The 20945-nt window shown below is 38.8% G+C and overlaps 1 protein-coding gene and 1 long non-coding RNA gene across 2 annotated transcripts; both read left to right on the plus strand.

Annotated features, from left to right (window-relative positions):
• The first annotated feature begins 861 nt into the window (after window positions 1–861).
• Window positions 862–4473, plus strand: LOC135557659 (uncharacterized). Its single transcript, XR_010458246.1, has 3 exons — window positions 862–1407; window positions 3879–3982; window positions 4414–4473. It is a non-coding gene; the product is annotated as an uncharacterized LOC135557659 (long non-coding RNA).
• Window positions 4474–7947: 3474 nt separating this feature from the next.
• On the plus strand, window positions 7948–19884 carry LOC135557290 (adhesion G protein-coupled receptor F5-like). The gene is made up of 18 exons (XM_064990476.1): window positions 7948–8029; window positions 12140–12298; window positions 12474–12641; window positions 12777–12812; window positions 12904–13062; window positions 13207–13362; window positions 13469–13504; window positions 13705–13728; window positions 14732–14826; window positions 15124–15185; window positions 16217–16329; window positions 16638–16818; window positions 16950–17148; window positions 17229–18584; window positions 18778–18819; window positions 18928–18978; window positions 19201–19261; window positions 19378–19884. The coding sequence occupies exons 1-18, from the start codon at window positions 7948–7950 to the stop codon at window positions 19428–19430; spliced, it is 3033 nt and encodes a 1010-aa protein (XP_064846548.1). The 3' UTR covers window positions 19431–19884.
• Window positions 19885–20945: the final 1061 nt, after the last annotated feature.

The following is a 20945-nucleotide window of genomic DNA, read 5'->3' on the forward strand; positions in this document are numbered from 1 at the left end:
CCCACAGAGGTTTTAATAATGTTTACTCATCATATGTATATACTGCATTCTATTCTATAGAATTTTTGTCAAAGCTACTCCGACATTGCTCATCCATATATTGATATATTCCTAATTCCATTCCTTTACTGAAACTTGTGTGTATTATGTATTTGTTGTGAAATTGATGGTTATTACTTGTTAGATAATGCTGCACTGTCGGAACCAGAAGCAGAAGCATTTCACTACACCCGCAATAACGTCTGCTAAACACATGTATGTGACCAATACATTTTGATTTGATATTAAGTCAGTTAAGAACAAATTCTTATTTACAATGATGGCCTACCCCGGCCAAGCCCTAACCCAGAAGAGGCTGGGCCAATTGTGCAATGCCCTATGGGACTCCCAATAACAGCCAGTTGTGATACAGCCTGGAATCAAACCAGGGTCTGTAGTAACGCATTTAGCTCTGAAATGCAGTGCCTTAGACTGCTGCGTTATATCAATAATAAGTGATATCAGTATCGCCGTAGACTGCACCACTGCTGTCATACTTACCTCCAAGCCATTTGGATATTCTTTGGATGCCGACTGAAGTCGCACCATTGGAAGACATAACTTGGAATTTAGCCTACAAAAGCCTATTCATGTGCTTTTCCTGAGATCGAGCAGGAATCTCAGACTCCAGCAGAGATACTGGAGTCTGAGACAGGGTGGACAGGAAGATCATTTCAGTGACTCAACCCATTCAAGTTGTGTACAGCGAAAAATCCTGGCACAACGTGGTGCACCCCTCCCAGGGACGGCATGGGAGACAACTAGAAACCCAGTGACTCAGCTTCCAAAATAGAATCAGAGGCAGAGAATCCAAGTGAAGAGAGGGGAGTCAGCCAGGCAGAGACAGCAAGGGTTGTTTGTCACTCCACTGCCTTGTCTTTCACACAGAACACCAGATAAGACAGGATAATTACACCCAATAGGATAGACTGATCCTAGACCCGTGGCCCATAGACTATTGCAGCAGAGATACTGGAGTCTGAGACAGGGTGGACAGAAAGATCATTTCAGTGACTCAACCCATTCAAGTTGTGTACAGCGAAAAATCCTGGCACAACGTGGTGCACCCCTCCCAGGTGTTGCTCTATAGGAGAAAGCCCTGCTTCCAGCTGTTTGCTTTGAAATTCTTGGAAGAGTAAGTCCTGCGTATTGTGACCATAATGTATGTGTAGGTATGTACTGCAGGACCAAATTGGAGAGAGTTGGTCCATGTAATGCATTGTTGTTTAGCAGTAACACCTTGAAATCAGCCCTAGCCTTAATAGGATTCCAGTGTAGAGAGGCTAGCACAGGATTAATATGATCACATTTTTGTATTCTAATCAAGATTCTGACTCAACTACACTCTCACAGTTCAAAGACAAGGAGGTGAGTGCCTTTATTATATTTAATCAACTGTTTTGATGTGAAATGTGGAAAGGGAAAGGGCAATATCTCGTCAGTTGTACAACTGAATGCATTCAACTGAAATGTCTCTTCCGCAAAAACCCAACCCTTCTGAATCAGAGTACAGTTGCAAATTGGCAAGAGACACATAGAAACCTTTTGCCCTTCCTTGAGAAGTCAATTTAGAGAGTCGGAGAGGTAAGATAAACGATTTGATTGAGTTCATTTTTAAGTATGACCTTTCACAGGGTTCAGGTATAAATATACATGTAATATTTGTTCAAGGTTTAACAATGTGAATACAGAAGAGTAAATGAAGGACTCTTAGATAACATATGATGTTTGTGACACTGTGTCACAATTATTAAAATAAGTAATCTTTCTCATATCTTATTTGTACATACAGCTGAAGTCGGAGGTTTACATACGCCTTAGCCAAATACATTTAAACTTAGTTTTTCACAATTTTTGGCGTTTATTCACAGGAAATTGTCCCTGTTTCAGGTCAGTTAGGATCACCACTTTATTTTAAGAATGTGAAATGTCAGAATAACAGTAGAGAGAATGATTTATTTCAGCTTTAATTACTTTCATCACATTCCCAGTGGGTCAGAAGGTTACATTCACTCAATTAGTATTTGGTAGCATTGCCTTTAAATTGTTTAATGTGGGTCAAACATTTCGGGTAGCCTTCCACAAGCTTACCACAATAAGTTGGGTGAATTTTGGCCCCTTCCTCCTGACAGAGCGGGTGTAACTGAGTAAGGTTTGTAGGCCTTCTTGCTCAAACACGCTTTTTCAGTTCTGACCACAAATTTTTTATAGGATTGAGGTCAGGGCTCTGTGATGGCCATTCCAATACCTTGACTTTGTTGTCCTTAAGCCATTTTGCCACAACTTTGGAAATATGCTTGGGTTCACTGTCCATTTGGAAGACCCATGTGCAGTCAGGAAGCTTTAACTTGTCTTGAGATGTTGCTTCAATACATCCACATCATTTTCCTACCTCATGAAGCCATCTATTTTGTGGAGTGCACCAGTCCCTCCTGCAGCAAAGCACCCCCAAAACATGTTGCTGCCATGCCTGCGATTCACGGTTGGAATGGTTTTCTTCGGCTTGCAAGCCTCCCCCTTTTTCCTCCAAACATAACGATGGTCATTATGGCCAAAAAGTTATATTTTTTGTTTCATCAGACAAGAGGACATTTCTCCAAAAAGTACAATCTTTGTACCCATGTGCAGTTGCAAACCGTAGTCTGGCTTTTTTTTCATGCCGGTTTTGGAGCAGTGGCTTCTTATTTGCTGGGCGATGTCGATGTAGGACTTGTTTTACTGTGGATATAGATACTTTTGTTTCCTCCAGCATTTTCACAAGGTCTTTGCTGTTGTTCTGGGATTGATTTGCACTTTTCGCACACCAAATTACGTTAATCTCTAGGAGACAGAAAGCGTCTCCTTCCTGAGCGGTATGACGGCTGCCTGGTCCTATCATGTTTATACATGCATACTATTGTTTGTACAGATGAGTGTGGTACCTTCAGGCGTTTGGAAATTGCTCCCAAGGATTAACCAGACTTGTGGAGGTCTACCATTTTCTTCTGAGGTCTTGGCTGATTTCTTTTGATTTTCCCATGATGTCAAGCATAGAGGCACTGAGTCTGAAGGTAGGCCTTGATATACATCCATGGGTACACCTCCAATTGACTAAAATGATGTCAATTAGCCTAACAGAAACTTCTAAAGCCATGACATAATTTTCTGGAATTTTCCAAGCTGTTTAAAGGCACAGTCAACTTAGTGTATGTAAACTTCTGACCCACTGGAATTGTGATACAGTGAATTGTAAGTGAAATAATCTGTCTGTAAACGATGGTTGGAAAAATTACTTGTGTCATGCACAATGTAGATGTCCTAACTGACTTGCCAAAACTATAGTTTGTTAACAAGACGTTTGTGGATTGGTTGAAAAATGAGTTTTAATGACTCCAACCTAAGTTTATGTAAACTTCCGTCTTCAACTGTATGTAGTATACAGATCCAGGAGTGCATGCTATGCGCATCATTTTGAGCATGAATTTCAGATTCAATTGCATTTATTGTGATTGGATCAGTATGTACAGAAAAGATAAGTTAATATATTCACCGAAATGCAGCAGAGATGTGACCAACCATTTGGTCAGTCATATGTTTCCTTCTTCATCAGACCGTAACAATTTTCTTCTTAGCATTCCAATCAGGTTAATGAGTATTACTAATTAACATAATCAAGAAAACAGTCCACAAATACCTCAGCTGTCACCATAATTGGTGCTTATTTAGTTGTGTTTTATTGTATAATTTTGCAACCATGCTATCTCACAATCTGTACACCATCTGGTGTTCCATTGGGGAAAACATCTCAAATGTGTAATACTGACTTTATCTTATCTTTATCTGATGCTATATTCATACAGATATGGCCTCACCAAAGACAGTTTGGTACTTAAGTGTCCTCTTGGTATTTTGCTCTAGTCTGGAAAAACAAGATTGCTTGGAAACTCCAAATGTAACATCAGAGGTAAGAGGCCAGTAAATATGGACTTAAACTAAAAAAAAATGTTCACAAGTCAATTTTAAGCAATGTCAGAGAAATACAATATTGTTTGAGCTACATATCTTTAGTTGTATCACTATTAATATAATAGGTTTCAAAACAGATTTGTTTGTTCGTTCCATTGGTGCAACTACAGCATGTATACATTATAATTACACAAACAGCACAGTTGTATAACTGTATCCACATTGTAATAACACTGCACATCCCTGTGTATCTACCATGCCAATACATAGGTCGCAGTTGTAAATGAGAACTTGTTCTCAACTGGCCTACCTGGTTAAAAAAAAGGTGAAATAAAAACATATAGGGGAATTTTCTGAGTGTTAAAACACATACTTCATTTGACGCAATGATACAAATCATTTTTTTAAATTAAATCTATCTTTTCCAAGGAATCACCCACTGATGGATCACAAGTTCCTTCAGGAAAAAAGCGAGAGGGTGAGTCAGCTCAAACCTACATGTCTGCCTCCATAATGTGCCTTTAGACACCTTAGAAAATGACAAAAAAATAAATAATTTATGCTCACACAAATCCGAAACGATTAAAACATCATTATTTATCTCACTGCTCTTTGCCATTGGATTTTTGCTGTGTGCAGGATTTTTGCTGCATCCAGGATATTTGCTGTGTGCAGGATATTTGCTGTGTGCAGGATATTTGCTGTGTGCAGGATATTTGCTGTGTGCAGGATATTTGCTGTGTGCAGGATATTTGCTGTGTGCAGGATATTTGCTGTGTGCAGGATATTTGCTGTGTGCAGGATATTTGCTGTGTGCAGGATATTTGCTGTGTGCAGGATATTTGCTGTGTGCAGGATATTTGCTGTGTGCAGGATATTTGCTGTGTGCAGGATATTTGCTGTGTGCAGGATATTTGCTGTGTGCAGGATATTTGCTGTGTGCAGGATATTTGCTGTGTGCAGGATATTTGCTGTGTGCAGGATATTTGCTGTGTGCAGGATATTTGCTGTGTGCAGGATATTTGCTGTGTGCAGGATATTTGCTGTGTGCAGGATATTTGCTGCATGCATGTTTTAATTCATTTCTTACATTTCTTAAATGCCCAGATAAATCTACCCTGATTTATTTGATATTGACAAATGTTCTACATAAATATTCTGCGGTTGGTGTTTTTGTAATGATTTAAGTGACCATTGTGCTGTTGTTGCTATTAGAAATACTAAGGTTCCTAAGACAAAACCACTTTTTATTCATAAGAGAAATTTGAAGTGTTTTAATGAGCAGGCTTTTCTCCATGATTTGTTTTATTTTGACTGGAGCAAGATTGAGTTTATCCTTGATGTGGAAACTGCCTGGAAATTTTTTCATTATGTTTTTTTCCAAATAGTAAACAAACACGGTCCATTCCGCAGGTTCAGGGTTAAAGGGCGGGATAATCCATGGTTTTCTTCTGAGCTGTCTTGTATTATTCACGACCGTAATCTACCTTGGGCTAAAGCAAGGAAATCATGTTCTGATGCTGATTGGCTTATTTTTAGGCAGTTACGAAACAAGTGTTATTTTCTTCTCAGGAATGCCAAGTCTGAATATTTTATGTCTGTTACCACTGATAACCTGAATGACTCTACAAAGTTTTGGAAGGCTATGTCTGGTAACAGTAACGTTAATGAATTACCGTCATGTGTTTTGAAGGGATCTGTTGCTGTATATGACAAAACTGAAATGCTGAATTGTTTCAATGAGCACTTTGTATCATCTGGTAAACTGTTTGATTCAGTGTCCTCTGTCTCTGTACAACCCTGTGTGGATGAACCAGTGAGAGCTGGTCAAACGTGTCACTTTTTGCCATTCTCAGTGCAGGTGGTACATACAGCCCTGAAATCCTTAGATCAGAGAAAGCCTGCAGGTCCTGATCTTTTGGGATCCCTGCTTTTTAAATATGGCAGCTGATTTCATAGCTGAAGCACTTACATATCTGTTCAATCTAACCCTGGAATGTAATGACATCTGGAAATCAGCATTTGTCCGCTAAACGGGGAGATCCAACTCTTTTAAATAATTATTGGTCAATCTCAAAGCTGTCAACCCTGGTGAAAATACTTGAAACCCTTGTGAGTGAACAGCTAAAATAGTTTTTATTTACTAACTCTATTTGATCAATGTACCAATCGGGCTTCAGGAAGAAGCATAGCACAATTACAGCAGCCATGAAGGTTTTAAATGATATCACTGAAGCCCTTGACAAAAAACAGCACTGTGTCTCACTTTTTATTGATCTCTCTAAGGCTTTTGATACAGTTGAGCATGCTATACTTAGGCAGAGATTGTCGAGTGTAGGTGTTTCAGAGCATGCAGTTGCATGGTTTGCTATCTGTCTGATAGAACTCAGTGCACTCAATTTGATGGGCTTATGACTGTTAAAAACCTCTTAGAGCTAGCCCCCTACTTTTTTCAATTTCTGCCTGAAGACATACCCAAATCTAACTGCCTGTAGCTCTGGCCCAGAAGCAAGGATATGCATATTCTTGGTACCATTTGAAAGAAAACTCTCTGACGTTTGTGTAAATGTGAATTGAATGTAGGAGAATATAACACAATAGATCTGGTTTAGATAATACAATACTGGTTTAGATAATACAATGAAAAAAACCATACATTTTTTTTCATTGTTGTATCATCATCTTTAAAATGAACAAGATAAAACAAACATTCAGATAGGATGATTGGGACAATTTCAGTGAAAAATATAAGAGAGCAACAGTACTTGTGCAAAGTTTCAGAATGATAACTTCCAAAATGAGTGTGCGACATGACATTTATCATGAAGTCACCCAGGTGTCCCACACAAGTAGGCCAAATGTACCCAAGTGGCCAAATTGGTGAAGGTATACATTTTGAAACAAATAACTATATACAAAATGTCAAAATGGTATTCTAATACACCCCCCTCCCCAAAAAATGGAGAGAAAAAAATATGGGAAAAAAATATGAAGAAAAAAAATATATACATTTAAAAAATAACATGGGTAACTATTTACACACTTTCAATATTTGGAAGACCCTCAGTCCTCTATCAAATCAAATGTATTTATATAGCCCATCGTACATCAGCTAATATCTCAAAGTGCTGTACAGAAACCCAGCATAAAACCCCAAACAGCAAGCAATGCAGGTGTAGAAGCACGGTGGTTAGGAAAAACTCCCTAGAAAGGCCAAAATTTAGGAAGAAACCTAGAGAGGAACCAGGCTATGAGGGGTGGCCAGTCCTCTTCTGGCTGTGCCGGGTGGAGATTATAACAGAACATGGCCGAGATTTTCAAACGTTCATAGATGACCAGCAGGGTCAAATAATAATCACAGTAGTTGTAGAGGATGCAACAGGACAGCACCTCAAGAGTAAATATGAACAGTTTAGAGTTCCATAGCCGCAGGCAGAACAGTTGAAACTGAAACAGCAGCCAGGCCAGGTGGACTGGGGACAGCAAGGAGTCATCATGCCAGGTAGTCCTGACGCATGGTCCTAGGGCTCAGGTCCTTCTCCGAGAGAGAAAGAGAGAATTAGAGAGAGCGTACTTAAATTCACACAGGACACCGGATAAGACAGAAGAAGTACTCCAGATATAACAAACTGACCCTAGCCCCCCGACACATAAACTACTGCAGCATAAATACTGGAGGCTGAGACAGGAGGGGTCAGGAGACACTGTGGCCCCATCCGATGAGACCCCGGACAGGACCAAAAGGAAGGATATAACCCCACCCACTTTGCCAAAGCTTGACACAATATTGTGCTGCTGATGCCAAGTGCCATAGCAGTCTCTTTCTGCTGTAAAGCAGAGGGTCACCAAGCATGTGGCACTGGTGATGTGGGACTTCATTTTGAAAAGTACACAGCGACGCCTCCATGCTGTGCCCTTTTGGCCCCGAGGCACATCCATGCCTGCAGAAATAAATTTGGGCAGATGAACACCACTTGTGGCAGGAGCTGGATGAACCAGCTTCAGTGGGGGATGGACACCTTGGCCCTGGGGGCTGCCACTCGGAGTCAGTGTCACTATGAAAGAAAATGTTCAGTTAGAATAGTTTCACATATGAGCCCTGTATCAACAGGTATAATAAACATATATATATATATAGAGAGAGAGAGTACAGGGAACATAAGGTTGAATATATTATTATAGACCTGCTAGATCTACTGTCTCTTTTATATTATGACATTTCAGCTAGATCTACTGTCTCTATTATATTATGACAGACCAGCTAGATCTACTGTCTTTATTATATTACAACAGACCAGCTGTATCTACTGTCTCCATATCACTTTGGCCATTGTTGTGGGCCTGCCCTCCCCTCATTTCATGTGGGTTGGGGTGGGGCGGCAGACACACGCATCTCACATTTCATTACATTACATTTTTATATATTGCTTCTAAAAATAAATCACAAATAATATTTTATATTATTAATTTCAAACAAGGGCATTAGCATGAGAAGAACTTACCAGTCCAAAATGATGTCCTCTCCGTGCAAATAAATATTTCTCCACTTGGGAATCGCTAAATGAATCGTCCTACAACAATCTCTGTCTCACTTTTCCGATCAATTTATTCTAAAATTGTGTGTACATCTGTATATCTAGACTTAGATTTAGCTTTCCCTGACTTAGTCGCCATACTGATTGATATATAAACAGCTTAATATGCGAAACAACGCTGTGCGTAAAATGCATTGATCCTTCCGGTATGAAACTTCAATAGCGAATGACTCTTTTTACGCTGGAGTTTACTACATGGATTGGTCTTGCAACACACAAACATTACCTATTGCCGTTTACCTCAGCTCATTGGCTGTCTACCCAGCTAGATTTCAAGACGATCAGTGGTCATTGGGTTAAAATACAGTCAATCAACGAAACAGCGGGCAAATCATTAGTGCACAATGATGTCATTACTTGTTGTCTTCAAATCGGTTTCTTTCAGTCAATACGTCCCATGAAATGACCCATCAGGTTTGGTTGTGTTTCAAACAAACCAGTTGATTGCAGTGAAACCAAACATGACTGGAAAAGTCACGTTCTGTGTGGGTATTTACCTCGAATGTGTCGTCGAAAATGGAATAAGACGGAATTCACGACACAAGCGGTTCACAAAATGTTTCGTGTTAGGCTATAAAAACTGATTTTACCAAACAAAAAAATCATCGATTGTGTAACAATGAGCATTGGGATTGCAAACAGACGAAGATCATCAAAGGTAAACGATTTATTTTAATGCAGTTTGTGATTTTGTTACGCCTATGCTGGTTGAAATTGTTGTTTTTTATGGGGCTCTATCCTCAGATAATCGCATCATATTCTTTCGCAGTAAATACGCAGTTGGATTAGCAAGATTCTAGGCTTTCGATACATGTGAGACACTTGTAATTTCATGAATGTTTAATATGACTATTTATCTAGCGATCACCGTATGTTGTGGAATTTCAGCCCACTACTGGGTTTCGTGCTCAGAGAGGTTAAATTGTCTGTCTTTAATGGTGTGCCCCAAGGCTCTATACTTGGTCCTCTCTTATTCACTATTTATATAAATTATTTAGACAAAAATGTCCAAAATGCGCAACTTCATTTTTATGCTGATGATACTGTTATTTACTGTTGTGCCTCGTCTCTTACAAAATGCTTTCCAGAACTTGCAAACTGTTTTTTATACTGTTCAACATACCTTGTGTCAATTGAAGCTTATCCTCATTATACTTTTAACCTTAGCAATGATTCTAAGACGACACATTACGCCTAACCAATAGTTCACAGTCATGGCAGTGGTATATCAACTTGCCCAGCTGTTAATCCATCAGCCCATTCTGCTAGTCAAGTCATTCGAGAGAACATGTCCAAAAACTAGACTATCTGGACTGACAAAACTAAACTAATGGTGTTTTCTAAAGCAAGAAATAGACCTCTGAACCTTTCACCTACTACTACCTGTCAGGGCAAGGAGATTGAGGTTGTAACCTCATATAAATATCTTGGAATTTTATTGATGACGGCCTATCTTTTAAATTGCATATTCATCAATTTACAAAAAAATTGAAGCTGAAATTGGGGTTTTATTTTAGGAATAAGCCCTGTTTTTATTTTGAAGCCAGAAGGAGGCTAGTATCAGCTACATTTATGCCTTTACTAGACTATGGGGATATTTTATACGATATGATCTCAGGGTTTGAGATCAATTGACACCCTTTACCATGGAGCTTTGAGATGTATTTTAAACTGCAAAAGCCTTACGCACCACTGCACTTTGTATACCAGGGTTGGCTGGTCTTCTCTAGTCACTCGTAGGATCAGTCACTGGTATACTTTCATTTACAAAGCCATTTTGGGTTTACTATGTTTTTATTTGGGCATTTTTATTGTTCAGAAATGTGGTGGGTATTCTCTTCGTTTCCTGGACTTTATCCTGCTAACTGTTCCAAATGTCTGAACTGAATTTGGTAAAAGAGCTTTTATGTACTCTGCGTCATCGTCTTGGAACACCTTACAAAATACTTTTAATCTGGAAGAACTTGTCCCGATTGGTATTTTTAAATCACTGATGAATGATCCTGAGACTGATTCCCTGACCTGTCAATGTTTTTAATTTGCTGTTTTTGATTTTGTTATACTCTTGTGAATTCTATGGTTTTTACTAGATTACTTGTAGTTTTTCATGTTGTTTGTCTGTCATTTTTTAAATGACTTGGTGCTGCCTATCTTGGCCAGGACGCTCTTGAAAAAGAGATTTTAAATCTCAATGAGCCCTTCCTGGTATTCTCTCAACCAACTTTTCCTGGAATGCTTTTCCAACAGTCTTGAAGGAGTTCCCACATATGCTGAGCACTGTTGGCTGCTTTTCCTTCAGTCTGTGGTCCAACTCATCCTAAACCATCTCAATTGGGTTGAGGTTGGGTGATTGTGGAGGCCAGGTCATCTGATGTAGCAATCCACCACTCTCTTTGGTCAAATAGCACTTACACAGCCTAGAGGTGTGTTGGGTCATTGTCCTGTTGAAAACCAAATGATAGTCCCACAAAGCTCAAACCAGATGGGTGGCGTAACGCTGCAAAATGCTGTGAAAGCCATGCTGGTTACATGAGCCTTGATTTCTAATCAATCAAGACAGTGTTACTAGCAAAGCACCCCCACAAGATGACACCTCCTCCATACTTTACAGTGGGAAATGCAGAGATCATCTGTTCACCTACAGTGCTCTGTGTCTCACATGGACACGACGGTTGGAACCAAAAATCTAAGATATGGACTCATCAGACCAAAGCACAGATTTCCACTAATGACCATTGCTTGTGTTTCTTGGCTCAAGCAAGTCTCTACTTAGTATTGGTGTCCTTTAGTAGTGGTTCCTTGGCATCAATTTGACCATGAATGCCTGATTCATGCAGCCTCCTCTGAACAGTTGATATTGAGATGTGTTTGTTGAACTCTGTGAAGCATTTATTTGGGCTGCAATCTGACTTGCATTTAACTCTAAGGAACATATCCTCTGCAGGAGAGGTAACTCTGGGTCTTCATTTCCTGTGGTTGTCCTCATTAGAGCCAGTTTCATCATAATTTTCCAGATTGACTGACCTTCATGTCTTAAAGGAATGATGGACTGTCGTTTCTCTTTGTTAATTTGAGCTGTTCTTGCCATAATATGGACTTGGTCTTTTACCAAATAGGGCTATCTTCTGTAAACCAACCCTACCTTGTCACAACACATCTGGTTGGCTCAAACGCATTAAGAAGGAAAGAAATTACACAAATTAACTTTTAACAATGCACACCTGTTCATTTAAATGCATTCCAGGTGACTACCTCATGAAGCGTTATGAGTGAATGCCAATAGTTTGCAAAGGCAAAAGGTAGCTACTTTGAAGAATCTCAAATACAAAATGTTTTGATTACTACTTGATTCCACGTGTTATTTCATATGTATTTCATATGTTATATATATCTTCACTATTATTGTATAATGCAGAAAAGTGTAAAAACAAAGAAAAACTCTGGAATGAGTAGGTGTGTCCAAACTTTTAACTGGTACTGTATGTATATTTATTTTTATGGTCCACAAGAATTGCACTTCGGGGACAATAAAGATCTTTTGAATTGAATTGTTTCCACAGTGACAGCAACCCTCATTGAGAAAGTTGGTGAAGTTGAGTTGGACGTCTATAATATTCCACTTGAAGACATACATTACCTAAAGTTCCATGTGAAAAGTGTAACCTACCCCATCCTGATCTCCAGTGTGTTAATTGTAACAGACATAAACATTACTACTGGTAAGAGTTTTTAATTGTTCTTTTTTCTTCATTTTATAAAAGGTTCAAGACCTTACAGGGCTCATGTGTTAGTGAAGGGTGTATTTAAAAAACTAACTTGGACGTTGTTGGCATCAGAAGAAAACGTTGTATCTCCATGTTGAGGATAATCAGTCCACTTCCCCTCAATTCACAGAATGCTCCTCAGACCCCAGTGGATTCAGGTGCAGATGTGAGGACCAGTATAGTTGGTCATGTGATCAGTGTTCCTCCGATGGGTCCTGTGGTGAAATCGTTGATGGCAAAACATGTGGATGCCTAAATAACTATCCTTCTGATGGAAAGTTCTGTCAGCCAATCACAAGTAACTATTTGATTCTCACTTCCACTTGGTGTTTGACATTGTACCTGTTGTTGTAGTTGTATGTAGTTGTTTTTGGCAACGTCTCCCAGCTGCGTAATTCTTCTTGGTGACACGTCTTTTACCTAATCCCAACAGATCTTACTGCTTGCCCAAGTCCAACTACTACAGCAGGTATTCCAAGAAGTTACTCAAGCAGTAGATTACATTTACTGAAAATAATAGACATGCTTGTCATGATTTATTCAATTGTAATTTTCCATAGAGCCATCAACCACTTATGGGGAAATTCTTGAAATTGAGTTGGACATGACAGATATTTCAGCTACATTGATAGATGTACTTAGGGCAAGTGTGAGTGGCCTGACCTACCCTGTCCTGATCTCCAATGTGTTAAGTGTAACAGAGGTGAACTTCACTACTGGTAAGAGATTTCTGTTGCTGTTGCTCATTTGAGTTTTAATTCCTTGTGCATTGTAAAATATATTCAACAACTGGTTCAGATATTTTCAAATAGTTGGTCTCACAGATGAGGATGATGTTCAATCCACTCTCCTTTCATTCACAGCATGCTACCCAAACAACACATGCAGATGTGAGGATCAGTATGGTTGGTCATGTGACCAGTGTCTCTCTTATGGGTCCTGTGACAACATCACTGATGACTCCTGTGGATGTATCAAAGCCATTCCTTCTTATGGACCGTTTTGTCAGCCAATCACAAGTAACTGTTTCCTTACCACTTCCACTGTGCTAGTTTAATCAATGTTTATGTATTCGTTCAGCAACATTTAAACTCTAAGCTTACCCCTATCTCCTTTACCACATAGATCTGATGGCTTGTACAACACCGTCTCCAACACCAGGTATGAGACAATTATTCATGACTATTTAATTAACAAACGTTTTTACTGTACTAATTAGAGTCTTACCAAGAGCAACTTGATATAGTGTTATTCATAGTTGTATATTTACTTGAGGCCTACAGCTGAAAGACAAAAATCTGTGAAACAGGTTAGAGAACCAGCCATCATCATAATCATCTCACACTTCTCTGCGTCCACAGCTCTGCCAGCAGAAGAGAAAACAGGTACTGGTTTTACACAATAATCTATGTATTTCAAATACATGTAACAGTGTCAAAAATCCACTCACCTGTTCAGATGTGATTTTGTTTGGGTTATCTTTTTTACCTTTATTTACCTAGACAAGTCAGTTAAGAACAAATTCTTATTTACCATGACGGCCTAGGAACAGTGGGTTAACTGCCTTGTTCAGGGGCAGAACAACAGATTTTTACCTTGTCAGCTTGGGGATTCAATCTCGCCACCTTTCGGTTACTAGTCCAACACTCTAACCACTAGGCTTCCGAACCACTAGGCTATGTCAGAGTATTACACAATGAACACATTTCGGCTTGTGTATGGAAAGTAATTTACGGCTTCAAAAATAGATTCTCTGTTGGTTAATTAAATATATTTAAAAGTCCATGACAAATAACTTGAGCACTCCAACTCCTGCCGTAACAAGTAAGTTCCTTATTCCATGTAGTTACGGTACATAACTACTCTGTTAAACAAAATGTAATCATTCAATGATACACAGCGATGTCAGTAAAGTAAATACTTTTACGCATTAGTGCCAACAACAAAACAGTCCACAGCAAGTTCAACAACTCCAACAACCCCCTCCAGTACACGATCAAAGAAACAAATCAATAATGTAATTTCATTGGACCTACGGTATTTCCTTGTGGTATTATTGAGTCGGGCATCACCAATATTCCAGTAACACCAATGTGTTATATATCATGTTTTTATGTTCCACTGTACCTCAGTACCAACATAAAAACACAGAAAGTTCAACAACTCCAACAACACCCTCCTTAATTTGACCTATTTCCTTGTTACATGTTTGAAAGAAGTTGGACATTGCAAAAAACAGTTACTCTAATGTCTTCATTAAATTGTTTTTCTGTTCCACTGTGCCCTAGTGCGAACAAAACAAAACGGTCAAAAGCAACCTCAGTTATACAAATGTGTAATTACATTTTTAACTTCAGTATTCTTATATTTTGTTCTGTTTTTTTTTAGAAAACACACTGAACCTACAATTTTCTATGGCTATCACCTTTGACTCTAACTTCAATGATGAAAATAATGCCATGTTTAAAGATATTGATCAAACTGTGAGTATACTATATTCCCTCATGCTTATCACAATGTCCATGTGCTGTAATGTAAAGTGTCAACCTGGACTCATGGTTAGATGTAACATAGTAAATGTAAATCGGTCTCACTCCATTTAGTATGACAGATTAAATTTCGTATGGTATGTATTAATTTGTGGATGTCCATTGTAAATTTCGCATGATATGTGACAAATTACAATTTGTTTGATATGTACCAAATGTTCATTTCATGTCCTTTTCAATAATTTATTTTAAATCACTCTTGATCAATAATCATTTCACTGTCTCACACAGATCAAAGTCATATATAAGAGAAACATGCGAGGCTTCATATCAGCAAAGTTAAACAGGTTAAAGTAAGTTTTGCTCCAGTGTTATTACCTCTATTCAATACTTTATCATTTTATATTATTTCATTTCATGTGCTAATAATTTGAATATTCAAATACTAAATGTCACCTTAAATTTCTCAACGTTCAGTTTAATGTATAATTTCAATCCCAATGTAACAAACGTCTTCTTCGTCTGATGATGAGTAGGAAGGATCGGGCCAAAATGCAGCGTTGTAAGTGTCCATGATAATTTATTATATCAGAACACGAGAAAATTAAAAATTAGCAAATTGCAGGAAAGCAATGAAAATCAAAATAGTTCTGTATGGTGAAAACACAGACACAGAAAACAACTACCCACAAACACCAGGTGGGAACAGGCTACCTAAGTATGGTTCTCAATCAGAGACAACGATTGACAGCTGCCTCTGATTGGGAACCATACCAGGCCAAACACATAGAACTATAACACACAGAACAAACATAGAATGCCCACCCCAACTCACGCCCTGACCAAACTACAATAGAGACATCAAAAAGGAACTAAGGTCAGGACGTGACACTCAGGTGATTTTGAGGGATGTATGGGCCATATAATAGTTGCTGCACAAATGTAAAGAATTGAAGGTTGCTGAAATTCTAACAATTTAAACTGTGGTCTAAAATATCCAATATAACAAATACATTTTCAGTATATGCCCCAGAGCCGTGGCGGTTCTAACTTGTATGGCACCCTGGGCGAACCACCGTTTTCATGATATCATTGATGTGATGTGCAAATGAGCGATAGAAAACTGATTGCGCAAATGTCACCATTCTAAAAAATGTTGTGCGGGCGACCCGTACCGCCCCCGGCAAGATGCCGCCCAGGGCGGCTGCCCATATCGTCTATACTTAAATCTGCCACTGCCCCAGAGACAAACGTTTCCCCTCGAAATGAAAAGAACTTGGGGTTGATGTTATACAGTGTATCTATGGGCTATTTTTGCTAATGTACACATGCATGCTATTCATTTGTGAATATGTTTTCTGATATTTCTTTCTCACATGAATAGAAGTGGAAGTGTTATTGCAGATTTTACTGTTATAACAACAATTGTCGATAATGTGGAAATTGCAAAAGCAAAAGCGGATATTGTCTCAACACTTGGAGAAAAATATAACATAAGTAAGTACTTGATTAGGTTAGTATTTGGTGGATTTGGTGGACCAAGTTAGTTATTACTTGTCCTGAAATACATTCAAAAAAGTATTTAGATCAGTTTAAACTGTGGCAGCAGTACATGTCAGTTGATTTTAGATGAATTGTTCATTTTCTTGCTTTTCTGGTGTGCATCAAAAATATTGTATCAAGAATTTCGCTTAAATTCGCCTTCATGTAATCCCATAATTCATGACATGTAATCTACAGTTGTAATATCTATAAGATTACAATTATAAATATTGTATAATTTCACAAATCCCATTGTTCTCTAGGGTTTACCTGCTTGAATAATACGATCTTTGGCAGTGGACAAGTGAATGAGATAGTTGTAGCTGACTGCAAATTGGATGAAGTAGGTCAAAAGACTGCTATTTGTCAAGAAAATGGACATTTTTCAGTTCGGGAGAATAACTGTGTCTTAAAAGAAATTGAAAACCTGTTTTTTTATCTCAGGTAATATGTTAACATAAAAACATTTTCACTGGATATAAAATATACTCTATATAAAAATGGTTTAGTAATGATGGTATTGCTTTGTTACAGTACTGTATATAGTATCAATCCTTATATACACGTGTATTGTTTTTCTTTCATCACTTTAAATCCACACAGGCTTTAGTGGGGACTGGTCTTCCAGTTTTTTTGGAAAGACTCCGCAACAGCACTTTTAACCTCCTGGATAGAATAGTTGCATCACCTGCAACTATTTCTACTATTGTTAATATTCTAAAAAATGTTGCAATTGTGTCCCGAAGTACCCCAATAAACAAACCATTGATGAAGGTATGTTGACATCAACAGTTTCACTTTTATTAGGATTTCAGTAATCCTGTACTAATTCTGATTTCTATCTTGATCTCTAGAATTTCCTGGAAACGGCAGGTGTACTTACTTCCAAAGGAGCAAAAGCCTCCTGGGATGTTCTAAACACCAACCTCAACAAAAACGAAAGCTCAGCCTTTCTGGGCACCGTTGAAACAATTTCCAATTTCCTTACCGATGACTTTTTTGACATAGAAACGTCAAGGATTATTTTAAACAAAACCACAGTCAACAACTCAATAAACAACTTATTCAATTTAAACTCATCTGTTCTGATAGACATACCGGCATCTGAAGCTTCCTTCAATTCAATCACCATAATAACATTTGACTCCTTGGATAATGTTTTACCTGCGAGAAACAGCAGCAGTCTGAACAACAGCGTCAACACCATCAACGGAAAAGTGGTTCTGGTGAAGGTGAATGGCACAGTCAAGAATGTGACGTTCCGTTTTGACGTACTGAACAAGACACAAGCCAATCATCAGTGTGTTTTCTGGAACTTCAACCTTTTTGACGGCCTTGGAGGATGGGATGATAAAGGATGTGAACTGCAGTCTGAAAAGAATGGCACTGTCACCTGTCACTGTAATCATCTGACCTCCTTCTCCATTTTGATGTCGCCTTCCATTCCAGCTGTGTTGCGTGACGCTTTGGAACTCATCACTTACATTGGAGTTGGCATATCAATGGGTTGCTTGGTCGTGTGTCTCATCATTGAGATGTTGGTATGGAATGCTGTGACTGGAAACAACACATCTTACATGCGTCATGTCTCTATAGTGAACATCGCCGTTTCCCTCCTGATTGCTGACATTTGGTTCATTATTGGTGCAGCAATTTCCGACAATGAAAAAAAAGATCTACCTGCGTGTTCCACAGCAACATTTTTCATCCACTTTTTCTACCTGGCTCTGTTTTTCTGGATGTTGGTCTCAGGCCTTTTGCTGCTCTACCGGACTGTCATGGTGTTCTCTCACATGTCTAAACCAGCAATGTTGGCCTTCAGTTTTTCTTTGGGCTATGGAGCTCCCCTCATCATTGCTGTCATAACTATCTCAGTGACAGCCCCAGGGAAACAATACATCAGAGATCATGATGGGGTTTGCTGGCTCAAATGGACAGAGTCAAAGGCCCTTCTGGCTTTTGTGATCCCTGCCCTGACCATAGTGGTCATCAACCTTTTGATCCTGATTGTGGTTCTGTTCAAAATGCTGAGGAGAGGTGTGGGGGATGTTACTCAGCCAGATGAGAGAAATGCTTTGGTGGTCATCGCCAGGTGTCTGGCCATTCTGACTCCCTTCTTTGGTACTACCTGGGGACTAGGAGTAGGAACCATGACTACACCAAACAATCTAGGAATCCATATTGTGTTTGCAATCTTCAATTCATTACAGGTATTTAACTCAGTTAAATAACACTAGTAAATAACTGGTCCTCAGTAATTGACTTGAAATGTATATATTTTTTAAATGCATTAAATTCCCAATGGCATGTTATACTAATTTCAGATTTGGATGAATGTTTACAATTAAATATATACTGCATTTGGTATAGTAATTCCATCCTTCACCATGTTATCATTCAAAGGGTTTGTTCATCTTGGTATTTGGAACACTTTTGGACAAAAAGGTATGTTCCTGACTCACTTACTGACACCCCTCATATTACTGTATATATTGGAATGTGCTGTGCTCTGACAATTAATATATTTGATGAACTCCTTGTCTGTGCTTTCAGATCCGGGAAGCTCTGACAGGAAGGTCACAAGTGTCCTCCAACCGCACAAGGGTAAGGGCTTTTTTCAAACCACACGGCTGCATAATATAGTATGATCATGTTTACAATTAAGTATAACTTGTTATAAATCTAAATGATTTGTTACTGGCCACAACAGGTTTATTACACTATTGTCTATGCTTACTCATTGTATTTATCACTGTGATGAACATGTCAGGAAGTTTACTACCTTTAAGCTAGTATTGAATGTTTTATATTATATTCTCATTTCAGACCACAAGTGCTGCAACATCATCGTCAAGTGGTTTGGGATTTTTCCGGATACGGAGGAGAAGTAAGTCTATAGTGTAAAGCAATACTCTTTGGCAATTGGGCACAACTTCCCATTAAGTTGCCCTTATTCTACAGTATGTAGTACCATTGTTTGACCTATTGTTCCTACTGTTCCAGATGTTTTCAACGTTTCAGCAGCTCCAACATCCAGCACTACTGGTGCATCATAGACTCTCATCAACACTTAATTCAATGCAACAAATGTGATTATTATGAAATGATCTGACAATCAAAAGGCGTTGTCGCACATCATCAGTTGACGCATTGGGTTACAGTAGCTAACACCTTGAGTGTGACCTTGAAGTGACTGCCACTAAGATCTTACCCCAACTCTCAGTGACGTCATTGGTGGTTATGTCTAACACAAAGAGATTCATTATGAACTATATGGTATTTGAACTTTTTATCGGGATTGTTGAGTATTGTATTGAAAAAACATGATTATTATTTTTTGGGTGTGGGGGTGTTTAAATAAGAGTATTACTGTGTAAATTGATTAATCAGCTAACATGAATAATGGAGATTGTTTCAGAAATAACACATTACATTCTCTCTTTGAAAAAATTCACTGTTCATTTTGTCACAATTTATATTAAGTTTAATAAACATATGAAAGGTCTAAGACCAGTGGTGTCTATGTGGAATCTAAGACCAGTGGTGTCTATGTGGAGTCTAAGACCAGTGGTGTCTATGTGGAATCTAAGACCAGTGGTGTCTATGTGGAGTCTAAGACCAGTGGTGTCTATGTGGAGTCTAAGATCAGTGGTGTCTATGTGGAGTCTAAGACCAGTGGTGTCTATGTGGAGTCTAAGATCAGTGGTGTCTATGTGGAGTCTAAGACCAGTGGTGTCTATGTGGAATCTAAGACCAGTGGTGTCTATGTGGAGTCTAAGACCAGTGGTGTCTACGTGGAATCTAAGACCAGTGGTGTCTATGTGGAGTCTAAGACCAGTGGTGTCTATGTGGAATCTAAGACCAGTGGTGTCTATGTGGAGTCTAAGACCAGTGGTGTCTATGTGGAATCTAAGACCAGTGGTGTCTATGTGGAGTCTAAGACCAGTGGTGTCTATGTGGAATCTAAGACCAGTGGTGTCTATGTGGAATCTAAGACCAGTGGTGTCTATGTGGAGTCTAAGGCCAGTGGTGTCTATGTGGAATCTAAGACCAGTGGTGTCTATGTGGAATCTAAGACCAGTGGTGTCTATGTGGAGTCTAAGACCAGTGGTGTAAAGCACTTAAGAACAAATGCTTTACGGTATTACTTAAGTCATTTTATGGGGTATCTGTACTTTACTTTACTATTGATATTTTTGACAAATGTAACTTTTACTTCACTACATTCCTAATGAAAATAATGTACTTCTTACTCTATACATTTTCCCTGACCCCCAAAAGTTCTCGTTACACGTTGAATGCTTAGCAGGACAGAAAATTTGTCCAATTCACACACTTATCAAGAGAACACATGGTCATCCCTACTGCCTCTGATCTGGCAGACTCACTAAACACAAATGCATTGTTTGTAATTGATGTCTTAGTGTTGGAGTGTACCCCTGGCTGTCTTTACATTTATTTTTAAATGCAGGAATTGCCGTAGAGCGCAGTGACAGAATTGTGTCAAGGCACAGATCTGGGGAAGCGTACCAAAAGATTTCAGCAGCATTGAAGATCACTAAGAACACAGT

Source organism: Oncorhynchus masou, chromosome 16 (genome assembly GCF_036934945.1).
Source record: "Oncorhynchus masou masou isolate Uvic2021 chromosome 16, UVic_Omas_1.1, whole genome shotgun sequence".
Lineage (NCBI taxonomy): Eukaryota > Metazoa > Chordata > Actinopteri > Salmoniformes > Salmonidae > Oncorhynchus > Oncorhynchus masou.

Excerpts from the sequence above, each read along its gene's own strand:
- LOC135557290 (XM_064990476.1), top strand. The coding sequence starts at position 7,948 with ATGAACACCACTTGTGGCAGGAGCTGGATGAACCAGCTTCAGTGGGGG. Across the intron at positions 8,030-12,139 it reads CCTGGGGGCTGCCACTCGGA|TGACAGCAACCCTCATTGAG; the intron begins GTCAGTGTCACT and ends TTGTTTCCACAG. Across the intron at positions 13,063-13,206 it reads AGAGGTGAACTTCACTACTG|CATGCTACCCAAACAACACA; the intron begins GTAAGAGATTTC and ends TTTCATTCACAG.